General features: G+C 30.3%; 3 protein-coding genes across 3 annotated transcripts; 1 reads left to right on the top strand and 2 right to left on the bottom strand.

Moving 5' to 3' along the window:
• Window positions 1-1,441: 1,441 nt before the first annotated feature.
• LOC124842300 (COBRA-like protein 7) lies at window positions 1,442-3,991 on the bottom strand. Its single transcript, XM_047318760.2, has 2 exons — window positions 3,307-3,991; window positions 1,442-3,112 (listed from the first exon to the last, which is right to left on the bottom strand). The coding sequence occupies exons 1-2, from the start codon at window positions 3,824-3,826 to the stop codon at window positions 1,698-1,700; spliced, it is 1,935 nt and encodes a 644-aa protein (XP_047174716.1). The 5' UTR covers window positions 3,827-3,991; the 3' UTR covers window positions 1,442-1,697.
• A 4,949-nt stretch (window positions 3,992-8,940) lies between these two features.
• On the top strand, window positions 8,941-9,962 carry LOC124842313 (uncharacterized). The gene has a single exon (XM_047318771.2). It carries the CDS (start codon window positions 9,115-9,117, stop codon window positions 9,649-9,651), a length of 537 nt encoding a protein of 178 aa, XP_047174727.1. The 5' UTR covers window positions 8,941-9,114; the 3' UTR covers window positions 9,652-9,962.
• A 6,793-nt stretch (window positions 9,963-16,755) lies between these two features.
• LOC124842314 (GATA transcription factor 15-like) lies at window positions 16,756-17,810 on the bottom strand. The gene is made up of 3 exons (XM_047318772.2): window positions 17,528-17,810; window positions 17,311-17,451; window positions 16,756-17,225 (listed from the first exon to the last, which is right to left on the bottom strand). Exons 1-3 carry the CDS (start codon window positions 17,546-17,548, stop codon window positions 16,980-16,982), a joined length of 408 nt encoding a protein of 135 aa, XP_047174728.1. The 5' UTR covers window positions 17,549-17,810; the 3' UTR covers window positions 16,756-16,979.
• Window positions 17,811-21,340: the final 3,530 nt, after the last annotated feature.

Below are 21,340 nucleotides of genomic sequence, written 5' to 3'. Positions count from 1 at the left end.
TGTAGACTTAAGAGGCTAATACAAAATATCTTTATTTATTTCGCATCTATTTTAAATTAAAGTTATTTATGTTATTTTGCACATTTTTTGTTTGTTTTTACTTTTTATCTGTGTGAGGGGATAGGGATTAGTTAGCAAGAGTCCTACGTTACGTTTACAATTTTTATTTTTCGAGACATTCAATTTCATTAAATATGAATTAATATTTTTTTGAATTTTTTTATTTTCAAATATTTTATTAAAATATAATTTAAATTTATTGAATTTTATTATCACCAAATGAAAAGAAAATCATAATAATAAATCAAAAACATTAATACTGATGATATTTTTTTTATCCGATTTTAGTTGATAATTACTTTTCAGTCAACATTTGTCAATATTTTTTTAACTGATATTGACAGTTTTTTTCTCGATTGATATCATTCAAATATTTAGGTCGACATCCACCAAAGTTAATTTTACCTAGTTTGTTTTTGTACCATCTTTCAATAAATGTCAACTAAGAAACCTTTTCATTTGACATTATAAAAAAATCTAATTAATGTCAGTTGAAAGTATTTCTGGTCTAAATTAGAAAAAGAAAAGGCTAATATTGACAGAATAATGTTAGTGTCAATAATAAAAATCCATTAAAGACATCGACAAAAAATAATAATATCGATAGATGCCTATAGAAAAACTCTAGTACAAATCCATCAATATTAACCTTTGTTATGAGAACTTGGATTAAAAAAACAAGAGATCTAATTAATGTTGCTTGAATTTTTTGTTTTAGTCTAAATTAGAAAAAAAAATGTTGGACACATTGATAAAAGGTAATAACCAAGATAGAGGTCCATGGAAAAATCTAATTCACATCTATCAATAATAGCGTTCTCAATATTGATATGAAAACTTTAATTAATATCAAACGAGAAACAAGATATTTACAGCACTAAAATAATCCTAACAATTTTAACACAAAACTAACTTCAATCGATATTAGTAAAAATAATCTTAATAGACACCAATAGAAAAAAAATAGTCTCAGATTTGAAATTGAACTAAGGTTAAAAAATAAAAATATAAACATAAATTTGAGAATTAAAAAAAGTTGGAATTGTTACTTTTTAAGCAATCTAGTTACTCTCATAAAATTTGAAAATTAAAATTACGTCTTAATAAATTCATCTTAAGATTATGTTTCGTTATGATAGTGAGTGTTTAGATAGTTAGCATGAGTTCTAAGTTTTGAAGTCATATACCATTCAAATTTGCTTCCAATTTAAGGCATGTTTGGTTTAATCTCAGAATCAATTATTTCGGCCTCTTATAATTTAGATTAATTTAAACACTTTAACTACTTATGTTGGTCTGCGTCGATTTTTAAATCAGAATAAAACATACCACGACGAGGAAAAATTACTGAGATTGAACGCAAACAAAAGGAACAATCAAAGGAGAGAAAAAAAACTTTTAATAGAAAAAGGAATATATTTCTATCATCTAACACAAATCTACAATCCTCTGTACTATAACATGCTCGAAAGAATCACATATGAATTGAACAATGAGTGACAGCATCCAAACCAGACACGCGTGAATGTTACAATAGCACGACTAAGTCCACTGAGTTTCTGTGGTAAGGTCAATATATGAATCAAATCATGTCTCGGGACAGAGCAAGCCAAAGTCTAAATCAAACATAGCCACTATCATCTCATCAAGAGGAACGACAACAGTGACAGTAGCACTGAAGTTCCCAATGAAAAACCATCCCAAGAACCACCACTAGTTGGAAGCACGGAAGGAAGAGAGCATTCCTCTCCATTGAAAAGAACTTTAGTGGGAAAACCATCTCCACGAACCGTATTGATTCCAGGAGTAAGTTTCTTTGTGAAAGAGATCACCGATTGTTGTTTACCAGGCACCCTAGGATCTCTCAGAGGGTCAGCTCCGTCAGCTTCTGCTACAAGGTAGTTCAATCCTGGCAAACCTTGCATAATAATTGTGTTGTTTACACCATCTACAAGGGTTGCATTGAAAGAGTACATTTTCTCAAAACCTGCAGCTGCTTTGTCCATTTGTACTGCAGCAAACCAGTCTGCAAAATTGGTCTCACCCCAGTTAAAAAGTGTCACCCTTGCACTCCATCCTTTATTGTAGTCCGTGAGCAAATGCCAGTTGATGCTCACACCACAGTTATCACTACAGGGCATCGGGTTTGGCACTGGAAAATGTTTCAGGCTTGCCCAAGCAATTGCCTTGGCGGTTCGGTTTTCATAAGGAACAAGAAGTGCCTCTGGTGGAAGCAACATAGCTGAGGCAGTAGTACTACATGTTCTCTCTCTATTCTGGGGACATCCACAAGCACATGTTTTGCATGGAATAACTGAATCATTGTAATAGGCCGAAAATGAAACACAGCATTTACTTGATGTTCCCTTGGCTGTCGTAATGTTGCACACAACCTGCCAACTGGCCATCACAGTTTTGTTCGACGGTAAGCCAGAAGGATCGGGGTTTTCGGTGGGACTCACTCTTACAGGAGGGCCGCATTTATAGTCAGGGTTGAGTGTACCGCTTATCCTCCAGTTCTGCGGAGGTGAAAGTTGTGATCGATTAAGCGCCGGTGGCATCTTGAAAACCTGCATTTGGAATCTTGAGGCTGACATACTAGGATCCATGGAGGGCGGCAAAATAGTACCATTCCGGCAGCAAAAGGGAATCTTCCCAAGGTCAGAATCATTGAACTTGGTAGGGGGGAGATCAATTATGGTTGGCCTTCTCTCACAATTCAAAACAGTGGCAAAGTCAAGATCCTTATAGAATGTACCTTGCTTACCGAACAAACATTCAGAAGCATCAACAACAGAAGGATAAGCCCCTTTCATTGAATATATAAACTCATCATTCATCCAGTCCCAGCTCAACCTCCAGTTGTCAAGCCTCCCAAGTGGGTTATGATTTGCAATAGTAACCTCAGCCCAGTAATTAGAATCGTAAGTTCTTATCACGTCATACATAATACTAAGATCACCATTCTGACGTGGCAGAAACTCTTCATCCGTGGTGATGTTAGTTTTGAACTTGGGATCTCTAGTGCAGCACACACTACTAGCATTCTTCCCTGAAAAACCAAAAAGTAACCCCATCCCATTCATTAATCACAGCATTTCACTAAACCCGATCAATCCTTTCACAGATCAAACAAAACTAACCCAAAAACCTAACTTCACCGCAATTAAAAATTCAACCTTTTTTCTAAACCACATTTTCACAAGCACTTAAGCTACAGTCATAGATCAATGAGAATAACGCTACCTTGGGTGGTGGATGCACGACATACGAATCCATCATTGGCGAGATTGATGGATTTCGGCATCGGAACACTGGGCGGCGCCACCCCGAACACGGTGCCGACGAGGTTGATCTGAACCTGCATCTGGGTCAAGTCTCCGGCGGTGGCGACGGCGGTCTTAAGATCGGTCATGGGGTAGCCAGCAAAAACAGTGCCGTTTCCGACGGCGGCCGGGAGGGTTGTGCCGTCGGCGAGAACCGCATTGGACGCAGAGACCAACAACTCGTCATGGTCAAACCCCACGAAGACCTTCCACGACTTGAGTTCATCGAGGCCGTTGTTGAGTACTGTCAACGTCGACTCGAACCGGTAGGGCTGCTCCGCCGCGTTGGAGACATTCGGCGGCAGCCGCGAGCCGCCGGTATAGGCATAAGAAACGAGGATGCCATTGCAGGATTGAGCGTCGGAAAACGACCTGATGGACAGGAAGATTGTCAGCGCGACGATGGTGCTGAGGTAGCAACAGTGGATTGGGAGGAGCATTGTGGTTTTTGGAATTCGAAATTTGAACTAAGAGAGAGAAACGCGACGCATCGACATTAAGTAGCTTTTTTGAGAGAGAGAAAGTGATTGCTGGAAGAAACGCGCTTAAAGCAGCTGTAATCAGTGAATGGCATTTGAACGTGTTTGGATTTTAATTTTGTTTTCTATGTCTTTGTTTGTGCCGTGTTTGGTTAATTTATTCAAAGGACAAAGCATGTTCCGCTTGAAAACTTGCATCGATTGCGTTGCGTGTCTTTCCATTTTCATAGCCTTTTAAAATTTGTTAAAATATTAATTTAGTTTTTATTTTTATTCAATTTTGTCAATTCAATCTTAATATTATAATTAATAATGTACGTTACATTTTAGTTCGTAATTTTTTTTATATTATTTTTATTTTAAAAAAATTAAACTTAAAAAATGCTTATGCAGAATAATTTTTTTACGAATATAGCTACAGAGTTTAAAAATTGCGAAGAAAATACTTATATTAAAAAGAAACTTTTATTAAAGTAGAGCATTCAAATTAAACTGAATTTTTATATAAATATTATATTGAATTTTATTTTAAACTAATTGATGTTTAACTTAACAATCATATTAAATAGTTTATATTTTTTATTTTTTAAACCAATGATATTTATTTCCATTTCTAAAATTTTTATTTTAATTTCAAACCAACTCTATCCCTAAATTAAAAATATTTAATAACATTTATATAAAAATTAAATTTAGTCTAAATTTAAAAATAGGTAAAATTATTTTATTCTAAAAGAAATTAAGACTAATAAAAATAACAAATTTAAGAATCAAATTAAATATTTGATGTATAATATCAACATATGATAGTGACACTAGCATTTACATGTTATCCATGAATATTGTTTTTGTAAGGGCCTAAAAATATATGGCAATTGGGCCTTATATTGTAATGATCTAGAGATGGAGGAAGACAATGTTGTGGCTTAGTCTCCTTATGGCTCTTTTAGTATTTCTTGTATTTTGAATTACTATTTAGCTGTTAAGGATTTTCACGTTGACTACTATCCTTTTGAAATACTCTACTTGTGTTTAAGTTTTAAATTATGTCTTATTCTGGGATGAATGTAAGCTTAACTATTTTGTTTACATTCTACTCTAATTGTTCTCTTTTATTTAAATGTGGACTTACTATGTTATATGCTTCTAAATAATATGGGATGTTGCAGTTTTTAATTAATAAAATCACTAATTGATATATAACACATTATTTCCTTACCATCAATTATTTAAACTATATTAAAAATAATAATTAAATTAAAAAAATTAATAAAAATTAAAAATCTTATTAAAAAAATATTAAAACTGAATTCACAAAATAAAATGAAAATAAATACTAAAATAATATCTTAACCTAAATCATATTGTTTTATCATACAAACGGATTCTCTCTCTTTTTTTTACACAGAAGAAAAAGTGTCTGCTTCACTTTAGTAGAAAAAAAAAGAAATTTGTAAAATGTTGAGGCTCAAACGTTCCATTTAACAGCTCTATTACGTGCTTTAATTTGAATTGGTAGATCCCAACGAAAAGAGAGGTTTTTTAAGTGTTGACTCCAGCGGATTTATGTTGTCTTTGGGATATACTTTATAACGTCATTGGCCCAAACGCCTTCACTTGCGCTCACGTCTCTCTCACTGTCTCATCCCAACCATTCTATTTTTTCCTATTATTAACTCTATTTTAAATATCTCTACTACTTTTTTTTTCTCTTCAAACAAGTTTTAAATTGGACAAAGTTCCCAATTAATGTTCCTATTAATTATGGGTGAAAATATACATATTTGTAAGCTCTAATAGAAGTCAAAGATAATATAACTATTTCAAATTAAATGGATTGCTTAAATAAAGATTATATGATATATATTACTATCACCACTTTTTATTTATTTATTTCTGATAAAAATATTCGGTTTTTTCATTTTAAATGTCAATTTACTACTGTAACACTAACACGCCAAGTTTTGCTTCAAAATAATCTCCAAGAGAAGTGATACCTTCGGAAGCCCATAATTTTTATTGCTGGGACCTGGGTGAGCCCAATTTTGGCCCAAATTTTGAACGGCCTTTTCTTTCTCCAGACTGCACAATTTGAAAATCAATGACTTTTAACTTATACAATTTAAAAAATTAAAAATTAAAAAGTTTGTAGGTTGCGTGCTGAAAGTTTCTTACCGAAAATACATCCATATCGTGTAATCTGAATTTTTTTATATGAAACAGATTGTACAACCAAAAACGGTCTTTCATAAAAAAATTATTTATGAATTTCACAATCAAAAAAATTAAAATTTATTTTAATTTCACAATCCAAAAATTAAAAAATGTCATACAATTCTGGAAATCAACTTTTACGTCAAAAGAAAGAATTTTTCATATTTATGATGTGGGTAAAGAGAATACGAGGGTGCAAAAAGAAATCTTGTTATAAAGAGTTGAGTCCGGGAGCATGATCTCCCTAATCTGGGCCATTGACCCATTGTGCTGTGTTGTATTACAGTTTCTTTGCATGTTAAGATCTATGCTCATATAAAACAGAAAAACCTTACATAAATTTCAAACGAGAATTTGAATTAACCACATCCACAACTGTCATTATCAGCTACAAAAAACATTACATGTGGTAATTTATTCATGCCAACCAAATAATAACAGTTTAGTATAAAAAACCTGCATTTTAGATAAAAATTATAATAATTAATAATTTTTAACATCTAAATTATGTTATAATTACAATTTATAATAAATAAATATTCTCTAGTGTATAGATTACATGTAAATTTATGATAAATCATTTCTGTTGTCCGAAAAAGTTATTTTTAATTACTAATATTTTTTTAAATATTAAAATTCAAATTGGGAAGTAAAAATGGAAATAATGAATTGAAAGAGATAAAAGAATTCTTAGAATATTTTCATTAAACATTGTAAAAGACAGTCTTAGTGGTTTTCCTTTGCTTTCACTCTATCAAACAATCAAATCTAGCTTAAAATAATTATTACGAGCGCCTATACATGGGTACTTATTATTTTTAAATTTCTAATAAAAACTTATCATTTTTCACTCTTTATTTCTATCACGTCATATTAATTATAAAATCTATATTTTTTCTAGGTGTCATTAATTATTCTATTTCTTTTAATTATATTACAGTGTTACACAAGCAGGAACAATATGAATAAAGGAAGTAATCATTGATGCCACATTTCATAGTATTTCCGACCTTCTTGATGATAATATACAACACATGCTGTTATATAGAGCTTATAAGTTATTTCCTAATTCAATGTTGCTGATATGACAATGAAAAACTTCCATTTACAATGTAAAAGAAAGAAAGAAAAAGTACATGCAAATTTTGTAAAAGAGAGAGGATAGTATTTTATTTTTCTCTTTTTAAAGAAACAAACGAACATATATTGTCTAAAGAACCATATGTGTGGATGAATTTGAACGATGATGTCGCTATATTCCAGAAACTACAATGTTTTGAAGATATACACTCAAAACTATTTCAAACATTAAATCTCTTGCTATTACCAGTAAAAAAACACATACTTCATTCATCTACAAAACTTTTGCATTTAATGCTATTCGAAAGAATCATAAAAGTTATGAGTTTTTTTCTTCTTTTCAATAAATAATCATGAAATCCAAACACAAACATTTGAAATAAGAAGAATGGACAAATACCATTTTGTAAAAATATGGATAAGATGACATACATTTACAATTATTAAACATATATATATTATAAAAATAAAGTAATTATAAAAAAGTAAAATTTTCTATATTTTGTGTAAAAAGTAAAAAAGTAAAAAAAGTAAAAAGTAAAAAAATAATATAAAAAAATTTTGTGTATCAAAATATTGTTTTGTAAATAAGATAATATTTTACTCTGATGTGATATATACTTAATAATTTTAAGTGTGAGTTTTGGTGATATTTGTATAACTTATCGATCATATATATTTATTCACTTATTTGTGTTATTTTTATTAGTTCGCTGCGTCCTGATTAATCTTTTCTTAAATATTGAATGCTATTGGTACAAACTTAACCATTGTATTATAATTGGTTGAGAAACAACACAAAAACATAATATTTTTTCTGTTTTTAGTTTCCCACAAGACTTTCATGTCACCAACAACTGATGTCAATATCTACCCAAAAAAGAGAGAAAGTGAGAATATGATAGAAGAGAAATGGGGGAAAGCTTGTTATTAATGGTGTTAGTTGCTTTGTTGAATAGCTTTTCTGCTATAGTACTTGCTCCTATATATTATTTAATGCCGTTCTGTTAGAAATTTAGCCATCTCATCAGTTTCTCCACCAAGGAAAAAAATAGATACCAAAATTAATTATAAGAAAATATAATAGTTAATCATTTTTTTTTTCAAAACAAAATTATTGTTTCACTTTGACCTATTTAGAACACTCAATTTTTTACTGTAAAATTGATTCATTAACTAGTGACGTAACTATACCTAGATAGTATAAATTACCAATAAAACAATTATTAAAAATATTTAAAATTTGTTGATACTTCTATTTTCATCAAGAAAATTTATATATACAAATTTTCTAATTATTTATGTTTATGAATTTGGTTTGGAAACAGAGTACACAAAAAGAGTATAGTGTGATGAGTTCCTAACGGTAGCAGCCCCACGTGGAAGTTGCGTCTCCTTCTTGAGTTGCCTGATCATCACTTTCCACTGCAAAACAAAATGAATCATCACCCAATTCTCTCAATAAACTCTACCTTTTACTATCAAAATAAAACAGACACATATGCTGTCTTCTTAGCTTCTGCAGTGTCCTAAAACTAGTTATTTTTATTTCAAAGTTACGAAACTAACCTAATTACCTATTTTGGTAATCATAATAACATAACACAGTTCCAACAGTGATAGTGTTCAATTCAAACAAGTCTGCCCAACGTGTGAAACCAAAACGTGTCGACCTCATCTTTTACAATATAACTCATTAAACTTTTATTTTTAATCTGGTGTCCGTTAAACCAACCATTCATTCGCACACAACGAAAAAATGCATATTATAGTATAAAGTTGGTGGCGTTAATAAAAAGTGTAGGATGGTAGCTTAAAAGATAAGAGAGTAAGAGAGTAGGAGTTCTTATTTCCTAGTCTTTACTCCACACACCACTCTTTTACCACTGCTTCACCCAACTTTCTCTTCCCACTCTCCACTCCATTCTTCATCTTCCTTTCCTAGGTAGTACCGGATGAGGTTGTTGTGTTTAACGTTGTTGCTTCTGGCTAGTGTGACAATGGGAGAACATGCCCATCATAAACACTCCCTTAAAGCCACCTCACATGCGCAGATCCAATGCACCATGTGTTCGTCTTGTCAAAACCCCTGCAGCCAAGTTCCCCCGCCGCCGCCTCCCTCACCGCCACCTCCTTCCACCACAAACTGCCCTCCACCGCCCTCTCCTCCTTCCTCCGGAGGCGGTGGCGGAGGTTCCTACTATTACTCCCCACCTCCACCCTCTCAGTACATCTACTCCTCACCACCTCCACCAGCATCCACCGGCGGTGGAGGTGGAGGTGGAGGTGGAAGTGGCGGAGGAATCTACTATTACCCTCCTCCCAGCAACGGAAACTACCCCAGACCACCGCCGCCGAACCCGATTGTGCCGTATTTTCCGTTCTACTACTACAGCCCACCGGCGGCGGGCTCCGGCGGTCCTGCCCCATCGAGGGCCTCTTTTCTTCTCTGTGCATTTACTCTCTCCTCCTTTGCGATGTTCTTGCTTTGATCGTAAATGCAAGAAACAAGAAAAGAAGGGATATAGTGGAAAATAACGGCGCAGATTTGCAGATCTAGAGATTCTGAGGGATACGAGAGCGAGAGATGGAAGCGCTGGTGAATTTCCCGTTCTGCCCTGCACACACCTACAGAACCCACACATGTGAACACGCACGCGCATCCTCTTATTATATAATACACGCTTTTTCTCTTTGGATTTCTAGTACCAATGTAGATTTATCTGCAACTTTTATGTATTATTACTAGTAAAGTCTTCTTTGGTCAGTATAAAATTGAAATAAATTACACTTATTCACGTTCTCTACAAGTGATGCTAATGGTTACTGTTTCGGGTAATTGATAAATTATGTAATTGACAGCCTGAAAATGAGACGGATCGAACTGTGATACATTAAAGTTTTAGTTTAAAATTTGTTGATGAGTTTATAGACATGAGTTAAGTGTGTTGTGTAGGTGATGAAGATGACAGCGATGGAGGTGGAAGAGACTTTTATGATTTGAAAGTATGGGGTTGATTGAATTGTTTGTCGCCACCAACGTCATTCCAACCCAACTACATTCGGGAGCGTCTTAATGATGTCTCATAAATTAAACCCTAGCTTAACGTTCTCCTTCACAAAACATCAAAACCTGTCCTTCACCTTGTCGTGCTTTCAAACTCCATAAGTTTGAATAAATGCTTCCTACCTAATAATTCGCCAATTTAGAAAACCAAATGCACAAATACCATTATAATCCCTAAACAAATTACATATATTTATGCACGTACTATCTTTCATTTTATTTTTTTTAACATGAGACACTTTTACATTCATTTAATATTGATAAAATAATCATAAAAATATAAAATTTTATATTTATTCAAGAAAAAATTCAATAAAAGATAAATAAAAACGGTGTAAAATGAATTTAAAAAATTTTGATGATCAAACAATATTTTTCTTTTCAACGTCACCGTTTCAAGTTGACGCTTTTGGATTCCTTGACCAAAATTTGGTCGGCCTTTAATATTCTTTAGGTTGTGAACGCCCTGTTCTTCGCCGCGGAGACACACCGTGCATAAAAAAAATGTTTTTTTTTCATTAAAAACAAAACAGATTTAAACTAAATAAAATTAATAAATTTATTAAACACTCTTCTGTCATCTTCAGCAGAAAGAAAGAAAAAATATGAACGCCCCAAAAGAAATTTCTGATTAGTTGAGTTTTTGAGTTTGATTGTTGTTTACATTATTGGAGTGTGCACTTTGGGTGTGATGAAGAGAGACAGGGTGCATGTTTTGTGTATTAATTTTTAGGAAAATGTTATGATCAGAAAATATAGTAAGGATATATTTTGATTTTGTTTTATGAAAAAAACAAAGTTAAGGACAAAAATGTGTTGGCAGGAACTAGCTGTAAGGCACAATGGTGGTGTGAATGGGCCCTCGGCCTTTTTATTTTTTTATTTTTTTATTTCTTCCTTTTCTTTCTCGATCATGTTTTGCCTCTGCTGCTACTACAATCTTTGTTGTGTACATAACTTTGGTATTTATACGGATCTACTACACCCACCATTAAAGGTACGTATACCTTTTTTAATAATTTCTTTGAATAGGTATATTTCAAATGTAACAGAAATGATTATTTTCAACCGTTGTTGGTACCTATATTTCAAAAGTAACACAAATAATTTCTTTGAATAGGTATACCTATATTTCAGTCTAATAACGATAATGTCAGCCTCCGATTAACGTCTAAAAAGTATGATTATTGCAACTCTTTCCATTAACATAACACCTAAAATGTACATTTTCTTATATGTATATTAATTTATAAAATAATATTGTTCCTAATAGAAAACAGTGGAATTTAAAAAAAAAAAACATACTTTACCGAATGAGTGGATATGTGATTCTAATAATTGATTGTGATTTTATTGAAGAACTTCAAGTATAGATCTATTGACTTTGGTAATATTATTTTAATTAATTTGAGATTAAAATATTAATATTATTTTCTTGACTATCAATTGAAATGAAAAAAATGATTTTAAAGACAAAATTTCATTTTTTTAGACTTCAATTTAATTGAAATTTCTGTTATGATATGTCTAATTCTCATCCTTTAAGAGTGGAAAATAAAGGTTTAAAACAAATAATACTTATCAAATATTTTATAAAATTAATCTTAGATAAAAAAGTTACTTATAAATATTAAAGGTTTAATAGGTTCGGAGGTCCTTATATTTGTGGGTTCGTTTCAATTGGGTCCTCCAATTTTGAAAGTGATCAATTTGGTCCCTAATTTAACAAAATTGAGTCAATAATACCCTTTCCGTTAAATGTAATGGACGGCGTTAACTTTTTAAACATGTAGCATGTTGAGGCATCCTTTTATTTGCAGGTTGCACAGTTTTATTTGAAGGATGCTTCAACATACCACATGTTTAAAATGTTAATGTCGTCCATTGCATTTAACGGAAAGGGTATTATTGACTCAATTTTGTTAAATTAGGGACCAAATTGATCACTTTTAAAATTGGAGGACCCAATTGAAACGAACCCACAAATATAGGGACCTCCGAACCTATTAAACCAATATTAAATTATTAATTATAAGGTTAAGAACTAAAATTTTCAACAGACCTAATAACTTTAACTTATTGTAATTAGTTTTAACTCTTCATGTTTTTCCTCGGAGAATAAAGAAATACATAGGATGTAGTGTTAAAATGCAAATAATTCAAGACATTTTTTGCTACACTAGCTGAAGTAATTATAAAACAAATTCTGAAAATTTTTAAAGATCTTTTTACAAAATGAAGAGAAAAAAATAACTTAAAAAGTCAGTGAAAGTTTTTTTTTACTCACTTTATACTGCTTTCATCTTAAACAAATTAGTAGGAGAAAAATATATCAAATTAATTATGTTATATTTTAAATGTAATTGTCATTTTAAAATATAATAAATTAGCAGAATTTAAAATAACTGTAATTTTTTTTCACTCTAGTTAATTAATTATGTCATTTATGTCTTTCAATTTTTATCATTATATAATGATAATGTCTATTAATATATTTTGAAATACAACAAGCATATATGACATTGTTGACTTAAGTTCATGTTTTTTATTTAACCATAGTCAAATATAATATAAACACCATTTAAATTTAAAACACTAATAAATACTATTACCATTTTACTTTTGTTCTATTGTCATTCTAATATTTCCATTTCCAATGTAAAAATTATATGGGTTTAAAACACGCCTATAACATTTATGAATAATAAAATTAAAAGTATTTATTTATAAGTAATTATGTATTTAGATTCTTTAATCAATATTTATCATTTGATTTGGCATATAACATAGAGTTTTTCATTATTAAGGAAAGGATAATGATACTTTGACAATATTTTAACATCATTTACGTGTCATATGATGGTGACTGAATGGAGTTTTTCATTATCCTTAAGAAAAAGAGAGAGCTACTTTACTGTTAACAAAAGATGGTGACTAAACGTTTTATACTTTAATATTAGGGATTATAGAAAATCATTTTATAATAATTAGCGGCACCATATGTGTTTGCGTAAGTGTATTTACTTATTTTATCATTGTAAAAATATAAAAAATTATGATATAATTTTCGTATTAGAAGTAATTAATTGAGTTTTAAAAATATTTATAAAGTTTAAAATATAACATATATTAATAAAAGATAAACTTGGTAAAGAATTGTCTATATTAAAACAACAGTTACAAAATAGTTATAAAAATAAATTATTTTTTTTTACAAAATTTAAAAATAAAATAATTAAACAAAAAAATATTAATAAAGGGTAATATGGACATTTACAAAATTTAAAAATAAACTCGTTAAATAATAGAAAGTTAGCCCAAAATAAAGTAAATAGCCATTTATAGTACTTCACCTCAAATGAAATAAAATCAATGAAGAGCAGAAAATATATCTTGATCGTATAAGTAATATATGCTTGCAAAATATATTTTTGTCTTAAAATCTATTCTTCTAGTGATAATTTTACTTATCTATTCTTCTAGTAATCTATTCTTCTATTTCCGCTATTGTATAATTTTACTTTTTTTTATTAGTTTTTTATTAAACTTTTAAGTGATTTGGTTAATTAACATGGTGCATCATCCACATGATTTATTTGTCTCATTTTCATGTGAATGATATTTTATTTTATTATTTTGTTTACTTGAATCATCTACTAAAAAATATAAAATTATAATTAGTTAATATAAAATAATATTTATTAATATAGAATGACAAGTGGTATTTATTATTTTTATTGAAAACTTGTTAAATAATAAAAAATCACATTAATTGTGTTGACAGACTAATTTTTAGTTATTGTAAATGATGATATAAAAATTGTAGATAATGACATAAAAGTTATAAAAGAGTAGTTTTGTTATCTAACATGTTTATTGAGACTGATAAAAATCACTCATCATTTTATATTGACGAAAATAAATATTGTAAAATCTAAATTGAAAAACGTAAAAATTCAAATATTTTATATGATAAAAAGTTTAATAAGACTGAATTGAAAACATTCAAAAATTTATAAAATACTTAAAATTTAAATATTTAATAAAAATCAAGGGAGCAACCAAATCAATACAACTAACTCTAACCCAAAATCATGCAATTAAAAATAACAACTAATAACCTAATTCACTGAATGTAAAGTTGAAACACCAAGATCAAATAATTGGTAAAGGTGGTGATGTTTGTCAATTTCTATATTAATGTGTTTGAATTCATCATTGAAGTAGATATAAGGGAAAATCAGTAGCACATAACTTTGTGCTAAACAAATTGATCTAATTATACAATTAAACTTTGTGTTTGACTCCAAGAATGAGTATAAGTTGGATCTTCCTCCAATCACCTACTTCTATACTCCACTGCCAATATCATTCAGAATATTTCAGAAACCAAGACATATTACTAGCTGCATCTTGACAATTATTGTGTTCAATTCAATGAAATCATTATGTTGGAATTAAAGGAAGATGCCATGTTACGTATACATGAACTCACATTCAGAAAACTTCCAACAATGATGGACTGGTAAGACAGCACCACGTTAATTAGGTACGATGTTTCTCATTCATGTCTTTGCAATGGTCAAATACCTGCAACTTGCACAAGTAGCTGTATTTGTACTTATGTTTTATACAATAAGCTCTGCAAGATATACCAAGAGAAGAAAACGAATTATGTGATAAAATGAGTAATGTAATAGAGAAGATTTGTTGATTTCTTTTACATATTTATTTATTTACATTATTATCACTTTCGTTCTATTTTATCTGGATTCAATCATGGTAACAAATATAATGTTACAAAACACGGCAATGATTTTTTTGTCAAAAGCACACCTAGAAAAGTAATGTTATATTATATATTTTGTCCTTTTCATCCAATTAATAAAAGGACAACACTTTAAGCAGTATTCTGATTGTCAATTAGGTTGTCTCCAATTAAGTATAAATTGTCATATGAAACCCATTTTTTCGTATTTAACTTCAATTGCCTATACAATTAACTATGGTCCAACTTTTTGTCATTCAAAACTCACCATTGTAGTCAAAAGTAGGAAAGCAAATTGAATTAGCAAAAATGCTTGAATTTCAATACTAACAACATAAAAAAAAATAGTACTTAGTTTATAATGCATTGGTGGTCATGTTTATCAAGAGATTTCAAGTTTATTGGTAATAATATTTGATTGTTAAGATTTTCTAATATCTTGATTAGTTTTATTTTTAGATTGATTATCTTAATTGCTCCGGGGTGATTTATCTCCATCTTGGTTTACACGTAATTAATGAGAAAATCATTTTGGCAATGGTTTTTAGGAGGTGAAAAAGTAAAAGGAAAATCAAACATAGAGAAAAGACCAAAAATAAAATGTAAGAGCCGCAAAATTAAGTCAAAGAAACTGATGGCAAAGCAAACAAAGATTGAGATTTGAGATACATTGTCATTTATATTAATAAATGAAACTGAAACCTCACTCAATATTTGAAGTTCTTTTCCCACCTTTATTTAACTTCTGTCTCCTTATATTCAACATTGAAAAAGACGCATTTAGTTCACATTATAACAAATAGTCAATCCGACACAGTCAATTTTTTTTTTAATTACACTAAAACTTCAATTTTTTAAAAAGTATTGTATTACCTTTTTTTTTCTTTTATAACATGCATGCATCCACCGATGTAATTAATTTATTCTAAAACTTAAAACGTGATCATATACTTAAAAAAAAAATAAAATAAAAAGGTTCTCTTTATGTTTTTATACCGAGTACAATTAATAAAAAAAGAGAAAACTTTTTGTACTCAAAAAATGTGATGAAGCTAGATAGATATTAATGTTAACTTCACTTAAACGAGGATGCAGCTGATAAGAAAAATTGAACAGGGATGCAAATTTAATTTTGTAAATTCAAATTTTATTTAGAAATGTAGTAATTTGGATTGAGTTTTATAACTGAGAATACTCATTGAAAGGCGGTTACACTATAATGAGGTAATTATCAGATTTATAATAATAATAATAATAAAACACAATTGGTAAATTGATTAAAAGGTACTTCTCTGTCCAAAAAAGATATTATTTGGCGCTTCAACTCTGTAACATCATATTACATTACTGTCTGAAATCCTTATCTTCTTTTCTATACTCAAACTAGCGGGAACTATGAATTTCACCTTCCCTCCTCTTTCAAATTCTTTCCTTTTTCCCCCAAATTGAAACCCCTGCAACTTTTTTCCATAAACAACAAACCGAATTTAACAACTTACCTAATATTATTCGTTCAATTACAATTTGAATGACCCGCTTTCAAATTTGGGCGCCTCTGTAAACGCTAGAATTTCACTTCACCAATTCATAGATCACAACATCAGCATTTGATCGACAATTGTTTGTTTAAAACATTCGAATTTAGTAAATCGGAGAGTTAAATCGTTGGTCGAATTTTCCTTCGTCGGCACCGACAAGTTCTCTGATATATGGTATATAGTAAGGTGAAAGAAAACAAATGTTGAAACATAGCAGAAGAAGTTTGAGAAATAGAGGACTAACTATATTACCAAAATTGGACTTGAATGATTTCATTTCTTACAACTGTTGACAACCAACCCACACACTCAATCACTCAATAGAGAAGAAAACTAAAACATATACAATTCGGAAAAGGTTAGGGGACATCCTAAAACAAAATCTAGATTTCTCCTTAATAATTCTTCTTCTGCATCTTCTACATCAATAAAATGATTAAATTTGGTTCAGGCATAAACGGATCCATAAGACAGCGACATCAAAAGCACCGCAGCTTTTTCTTCCTCCCCGAGCTTCTTCCAATGTGATCGATGCAACAATACCTCCCTCCCCAACGCGCCGCCACCGATAGCGGCGGCCCCGGCGCCGCCACTCTTCTTCCCCTTTCTCCCATCCTCGTTGTTCCCCTTGCTTATCCCCAGAATCGCTCTCTTCTTCTTCCTGCTTCTGATCCCGCAGGCGTTGCACAGAGACTGAAAAAATAAACGATAAGAGAGTGAGATCAAGGGTTGATGTTAGTCCAGGTGGCGCGATCTGGGAAATGGAGAGAGTACTGACCTTAGGCCCTGCCGGACCTCCCCTCCAGAGTGGAGTCTTGGTGGTGCCGCAATCGGCGCAGGTTTTCTTCTGCTCATTGTTGCTGCTTGGACTGTTCCCCGAGGAAGGCGCGTTAGGGTTTGAGTCCTCACCCTCCGATCCCTGCACAACAACCTCCATTAATCAAACAAACCCTAATCAGAAACACTGAAACCACTATACAATAGTTAACACTCACTTTTCCAGCTGGATCCACCATTCTGATCACCGAGATCTGAGATTCGATTGATTTCCGAGACCACCACTCGTTTCGGCGGAATCAGAGCGAGGGAAGAAGCATGCAGAGGAAGCAGAGGAAGCAGAGTGAGTGTGAGAGAGTGAGTGTGCTGAGAGAGAGAGAGTGAGGGAGAGAGAGAGAGAGAAAGAGAGAGGGAAAAAGAGAGGGAGAGAGGGAATCGAATCGAAACGACGACGCTCGCAACGCAGACACACGCGCACCAGCCGCAGCAGATCTAATCTTAAAACACCAGAGCTTTATAAATGGGATGCCAAAACCCTAACCGATCCCATAGAAAATGTCCAGAATGCCCCTTCCCTCCTCTTCTTTTCTCTTCACCCGCCAAAACTCACAAAAATCATCAAAAACGCGCCATGCCTTTCCCTCTAACCTTTCATTAATTCCTATTTCTTAATCATCATCATTCTGCCAAATTCTTCTCTTTCACTTCTCTTCCATTCTTAAAACATTATTAATAATTCACACTCCCAGAATACTCGTAGAATTCGAAACCCCAATGTTCGTTAGTAATCTGATCAATCCATCTAAAATAACTGTTCGACCAACATTCATAACAACATTTCAAAAAACCAAACCACTATTGTTTTTTGACCACTCTTGAGCTTCTTCACTCAAAGTTGTTTCTTTCTTAATATTGAAATCAAACCATGGATATATGTATATAGGTTTTTTGTCTTGCGTTGATTCTCTCATACTTTGTATTTATGAAAACAATAAATTCTTCAAGGTAATTTCTTCTGGAAATAACATCTCATTGCCTAGTCATAGGGTAAACATGTCCGTCTCTTTAAAATTTCCATTTGATTAACTTATAAAGGTGTTCACTTTAATGACAAACAAGATTATGAATGGTGAGACATGATTAAGAACTTGTTTACGTGTTCAGTGTGCTGTTTTCGTATATTTATTTATTTGTTCTTTAGTAATCATTTAAATTTGCATCTTACTCTGCTTTTAATTTCTTTTTTAGTTTTAATGAATTTTATTCCAATATTTACAGTGACAGAATCACACAAATAAAATTAAAAAAGTTAGGTAGACTACTGGAAGAATCTTTTCCCTTGTCTTGATACCCATGATTCAACCCAAAACAACTTATGTTCTTGTTGACTATTTCGATTGTAACTGAAACATGGTCAAACATGTAATAATACATTACATAAAACTTACAAGTTTATTCGGTTTTAATGACCTTGGTTAATATTCACTTTTTTACTGTGTTGGAGTTTCATGGATCACTTTTTCTTTTTATGTTATTTTTGTTTATTGGCATAAAGTTGGAAATAAAAAAAATAGATAATTAGAATAACATACAGGCTATTTAAGTACCTAGTCATTATCTTGGGTTACACTCTTCCAATGTCCAAACAAACAAACAAACATGACATAATTATTTTAGTACGTCATATTACTATTTTCGAAGATGGAAAAAGAAAAGTATCTGAGTGAGTGGTAGTGTTTTATTTCAACTGATTTCAAATTCCAAAAGATATGGAGAGGAGGAGATAGAAAAATCCATGCAAAACTAAAACTAGAAAAAGTGGAAAGTCATGTGGCTTCTAAGATTAAGAGAAAGAAAGAATATATATATATATATATATATATATATATATATATATATATATATATATATATATATATATATATATAAATAAAAGACATCCTTAATAATTGATTATGGATAAATTCATAATCGTGGGCGTTTTTTTTTTGTTTTTTTTTGTTTTATATTGCAATAATAATAAATAAATAAAAATAATAGTGAATAAAATTATCGATATTAAATTCAATAAAATTAATTAATTTAAATATTCATGTTTTATTGAATAATTTAGTTTGATATGTTATTATTTTAAATAATAAATTTTTATTTATTAAAAATTAAAAAAAATATTTTAGTTTAAATTTCGTTTTAATTCTAATTCTTATTTTAAAAAGATTTTTTTTGCATCAAATTAATTTTAGAAATTTGTTTAACATGTTAATTTAAACAAAAATTATTATATTCTTTTCATCAATGTAAACAATCTTACTTTTTCATCCTCTTTTCCTTTTAGCCTTCCTTTAATTCAAATAAAACATTAGGGTTATTTACCTTTGGAACATTGTGGTGTGGAATAAAACATTTTTTGATCTTAAAAAACTAGAAATGAGTAATTGGTAATAGTGAGAAGAGTTTTAAAAAATATTTTTGTGGAAACTATTTTCCCACTCATTCAAATAAGCAAGACAGTAAATGCATATGGTGAAAGAAATAAACTTAATATTCTAGTCTTTTTGTGAAAGAGTGAAGCCTGTAGTGTAAAGAAGATGAGAAAAGAGTGAAATACATGACATAAAATAGTGAGGACATTATGCGATGCACATTGCAGAAAGTAAAGTTGGTACATAAGAAGTGAACAAAAGTAAAGTTTCTTGTGGAACAACATTAACTTTATTTCGTTAGTACTGAGGTTGACTTCTATGATACTATAAAACTTGATTAAAAATCAAACACAGCAGTAACCATCACGATTTTTTTTTTCTTAAAAAACAACACCAGACAAATTGGGGAGTAAATAAGCAAATGCTGGCAATACCTTTTTTGTTTCTATTAGGTCCTGTAGCCTCTTTTGGACCACCTATATGAACTTTTTTTTCTTTTTCATTTTTGTTCTAATTCAATTTCATTCTTATAAGTTCTCAATTTCTTTTCTTTTCCATACATACTTTTTAATACTGGGACGTTTTCTCTTTCTCTCTCTCTTTTATATATAAATTTATGGTCGGGAGTACAATATCTAAGATTAATGGAACAATAGTTTACAATCTATTTAATTGTTTTGACAAAAATACATATATTTCAATATTAAGTTAGTTAATGTTTATTTTAATTATTATTTTATTAAAAATGTGAGAATCTATAAAAGTGTATTTTTATAAGAGATAATGTTTTAAAATAATGAGACTATTTTATTTTAATGATAAAATGTTTTTATATAAATTGAAAATCATAAAAGAGTTCCGTTACTTAAAAATATTTTATCTCTAAAATTTTTTTTTTAAGTTTGTCCACGTTTATGAATAGCACTACAAGTATACACCTCTACTGAATTTCAATGTTAATGTTATGTATTTGGGTAATTAAGTTTAGTGTCCATTAATTTTGTGCATATATATGATTTATTATATTTAATTCATGCTTAGCTTATATTTGATATGATTTAATTGTTTTACGATAATTCGTTTGCACTTACTTTTTTATGTGTTTTGTGTTTCTTATATTTATTTATCTATTTTTTTTTATGATGATCACTTTATCAGTGTGAACAAATGAAGATATATATTTAAAGGCACCTACAGAGAATGAGGAGCCATTAGTTAGAGTAATGAGAGGTTTTTAGAAGCATTAGTAGTAGTTAGTCTTTGTACATAACTTTGTTGGTTTAGTACAGTTGTATAAATGTCATATTTTCATAGTCCCATATTTTGTAAGACTATATTAATATCCTTTATATTATAGTTTATTTTTTTTTAAGTATCCTATTTTATTATTTTTAAGCTACTAAAATGGGATGTTACACAAAATATGTTTGACATCTAAAAATAAGCATGTTTGACACATGTGTGTCAGATACAAAAATGTTATATACACCAAAAAATACCTTAATTGTCAATTAAATTAATGGTGTTAAGATTAATATTTATTTAGTAATCATTTTTAAATTCAGTTAATAAAAGGAAAACAAAGATTATTGAGAAGGAAAATTATAT

This window comes from Vigna umbellata, chromosome 1, assembly GCF_029865625.1.
Source record: "Vigna umbellata cultivar VRB3 chromosome 1, Vumbellata_1.0, whole genome shotgun sequence".
NCBI lineage: Eukaryota > Viridiplantae > Streptophyta > Magnoliopsida > Fabales > Fabaceae > Vigna > Vigna umbellata.
This window is presented reverse-complemented; position numbering and strand designations above follow the sequence as displayed.

Bases quoted from the DNA above. Each gene is read 5' to 3' on its own strand.
- LOC124842314 (XM_047318772.2), bottom strand. From the start codon at position 17,548: ATGGTGGATCCAGCTGGAAAA. The intron at 17,452-17,527 runs GTGAGTGTTAAC...GTTGTTGTGCAG, and splicing joins TGGTGGATCCAGCTGGAAAA to GGATCGGAGGGTGAGGACTC. The intron at 17,226-17,310 runs GTCAGTACTCTC...TTATTTTTTCAG, and splicing joins GAGGTCCGGCAGGGCCTAAG to TCTCTGTGCAACGCCTGCGG.
- LOC124842300 (XM_047318760.2), bottom strand. From the start codon at position 3,826: ATGCTCCTCCCAATCCACTGTTGCTACCTCAGCACCATCGTCGCGCTG. The intron at 3,113-3,306 runs GTAGCGTTATTC...TTGGTTTTTCAG, and splicing joins TCGTGCATCCACCACCCAAG to GGAAGAATGCTAGTAGTGTG.
- LOC124842313 (XM_047318771.2), top strand. From the start codon at position 9,115: ATGAGGTTGTTGTGTTTAACGTTGTTGCTTCTGGCTAGTGTGACAATG.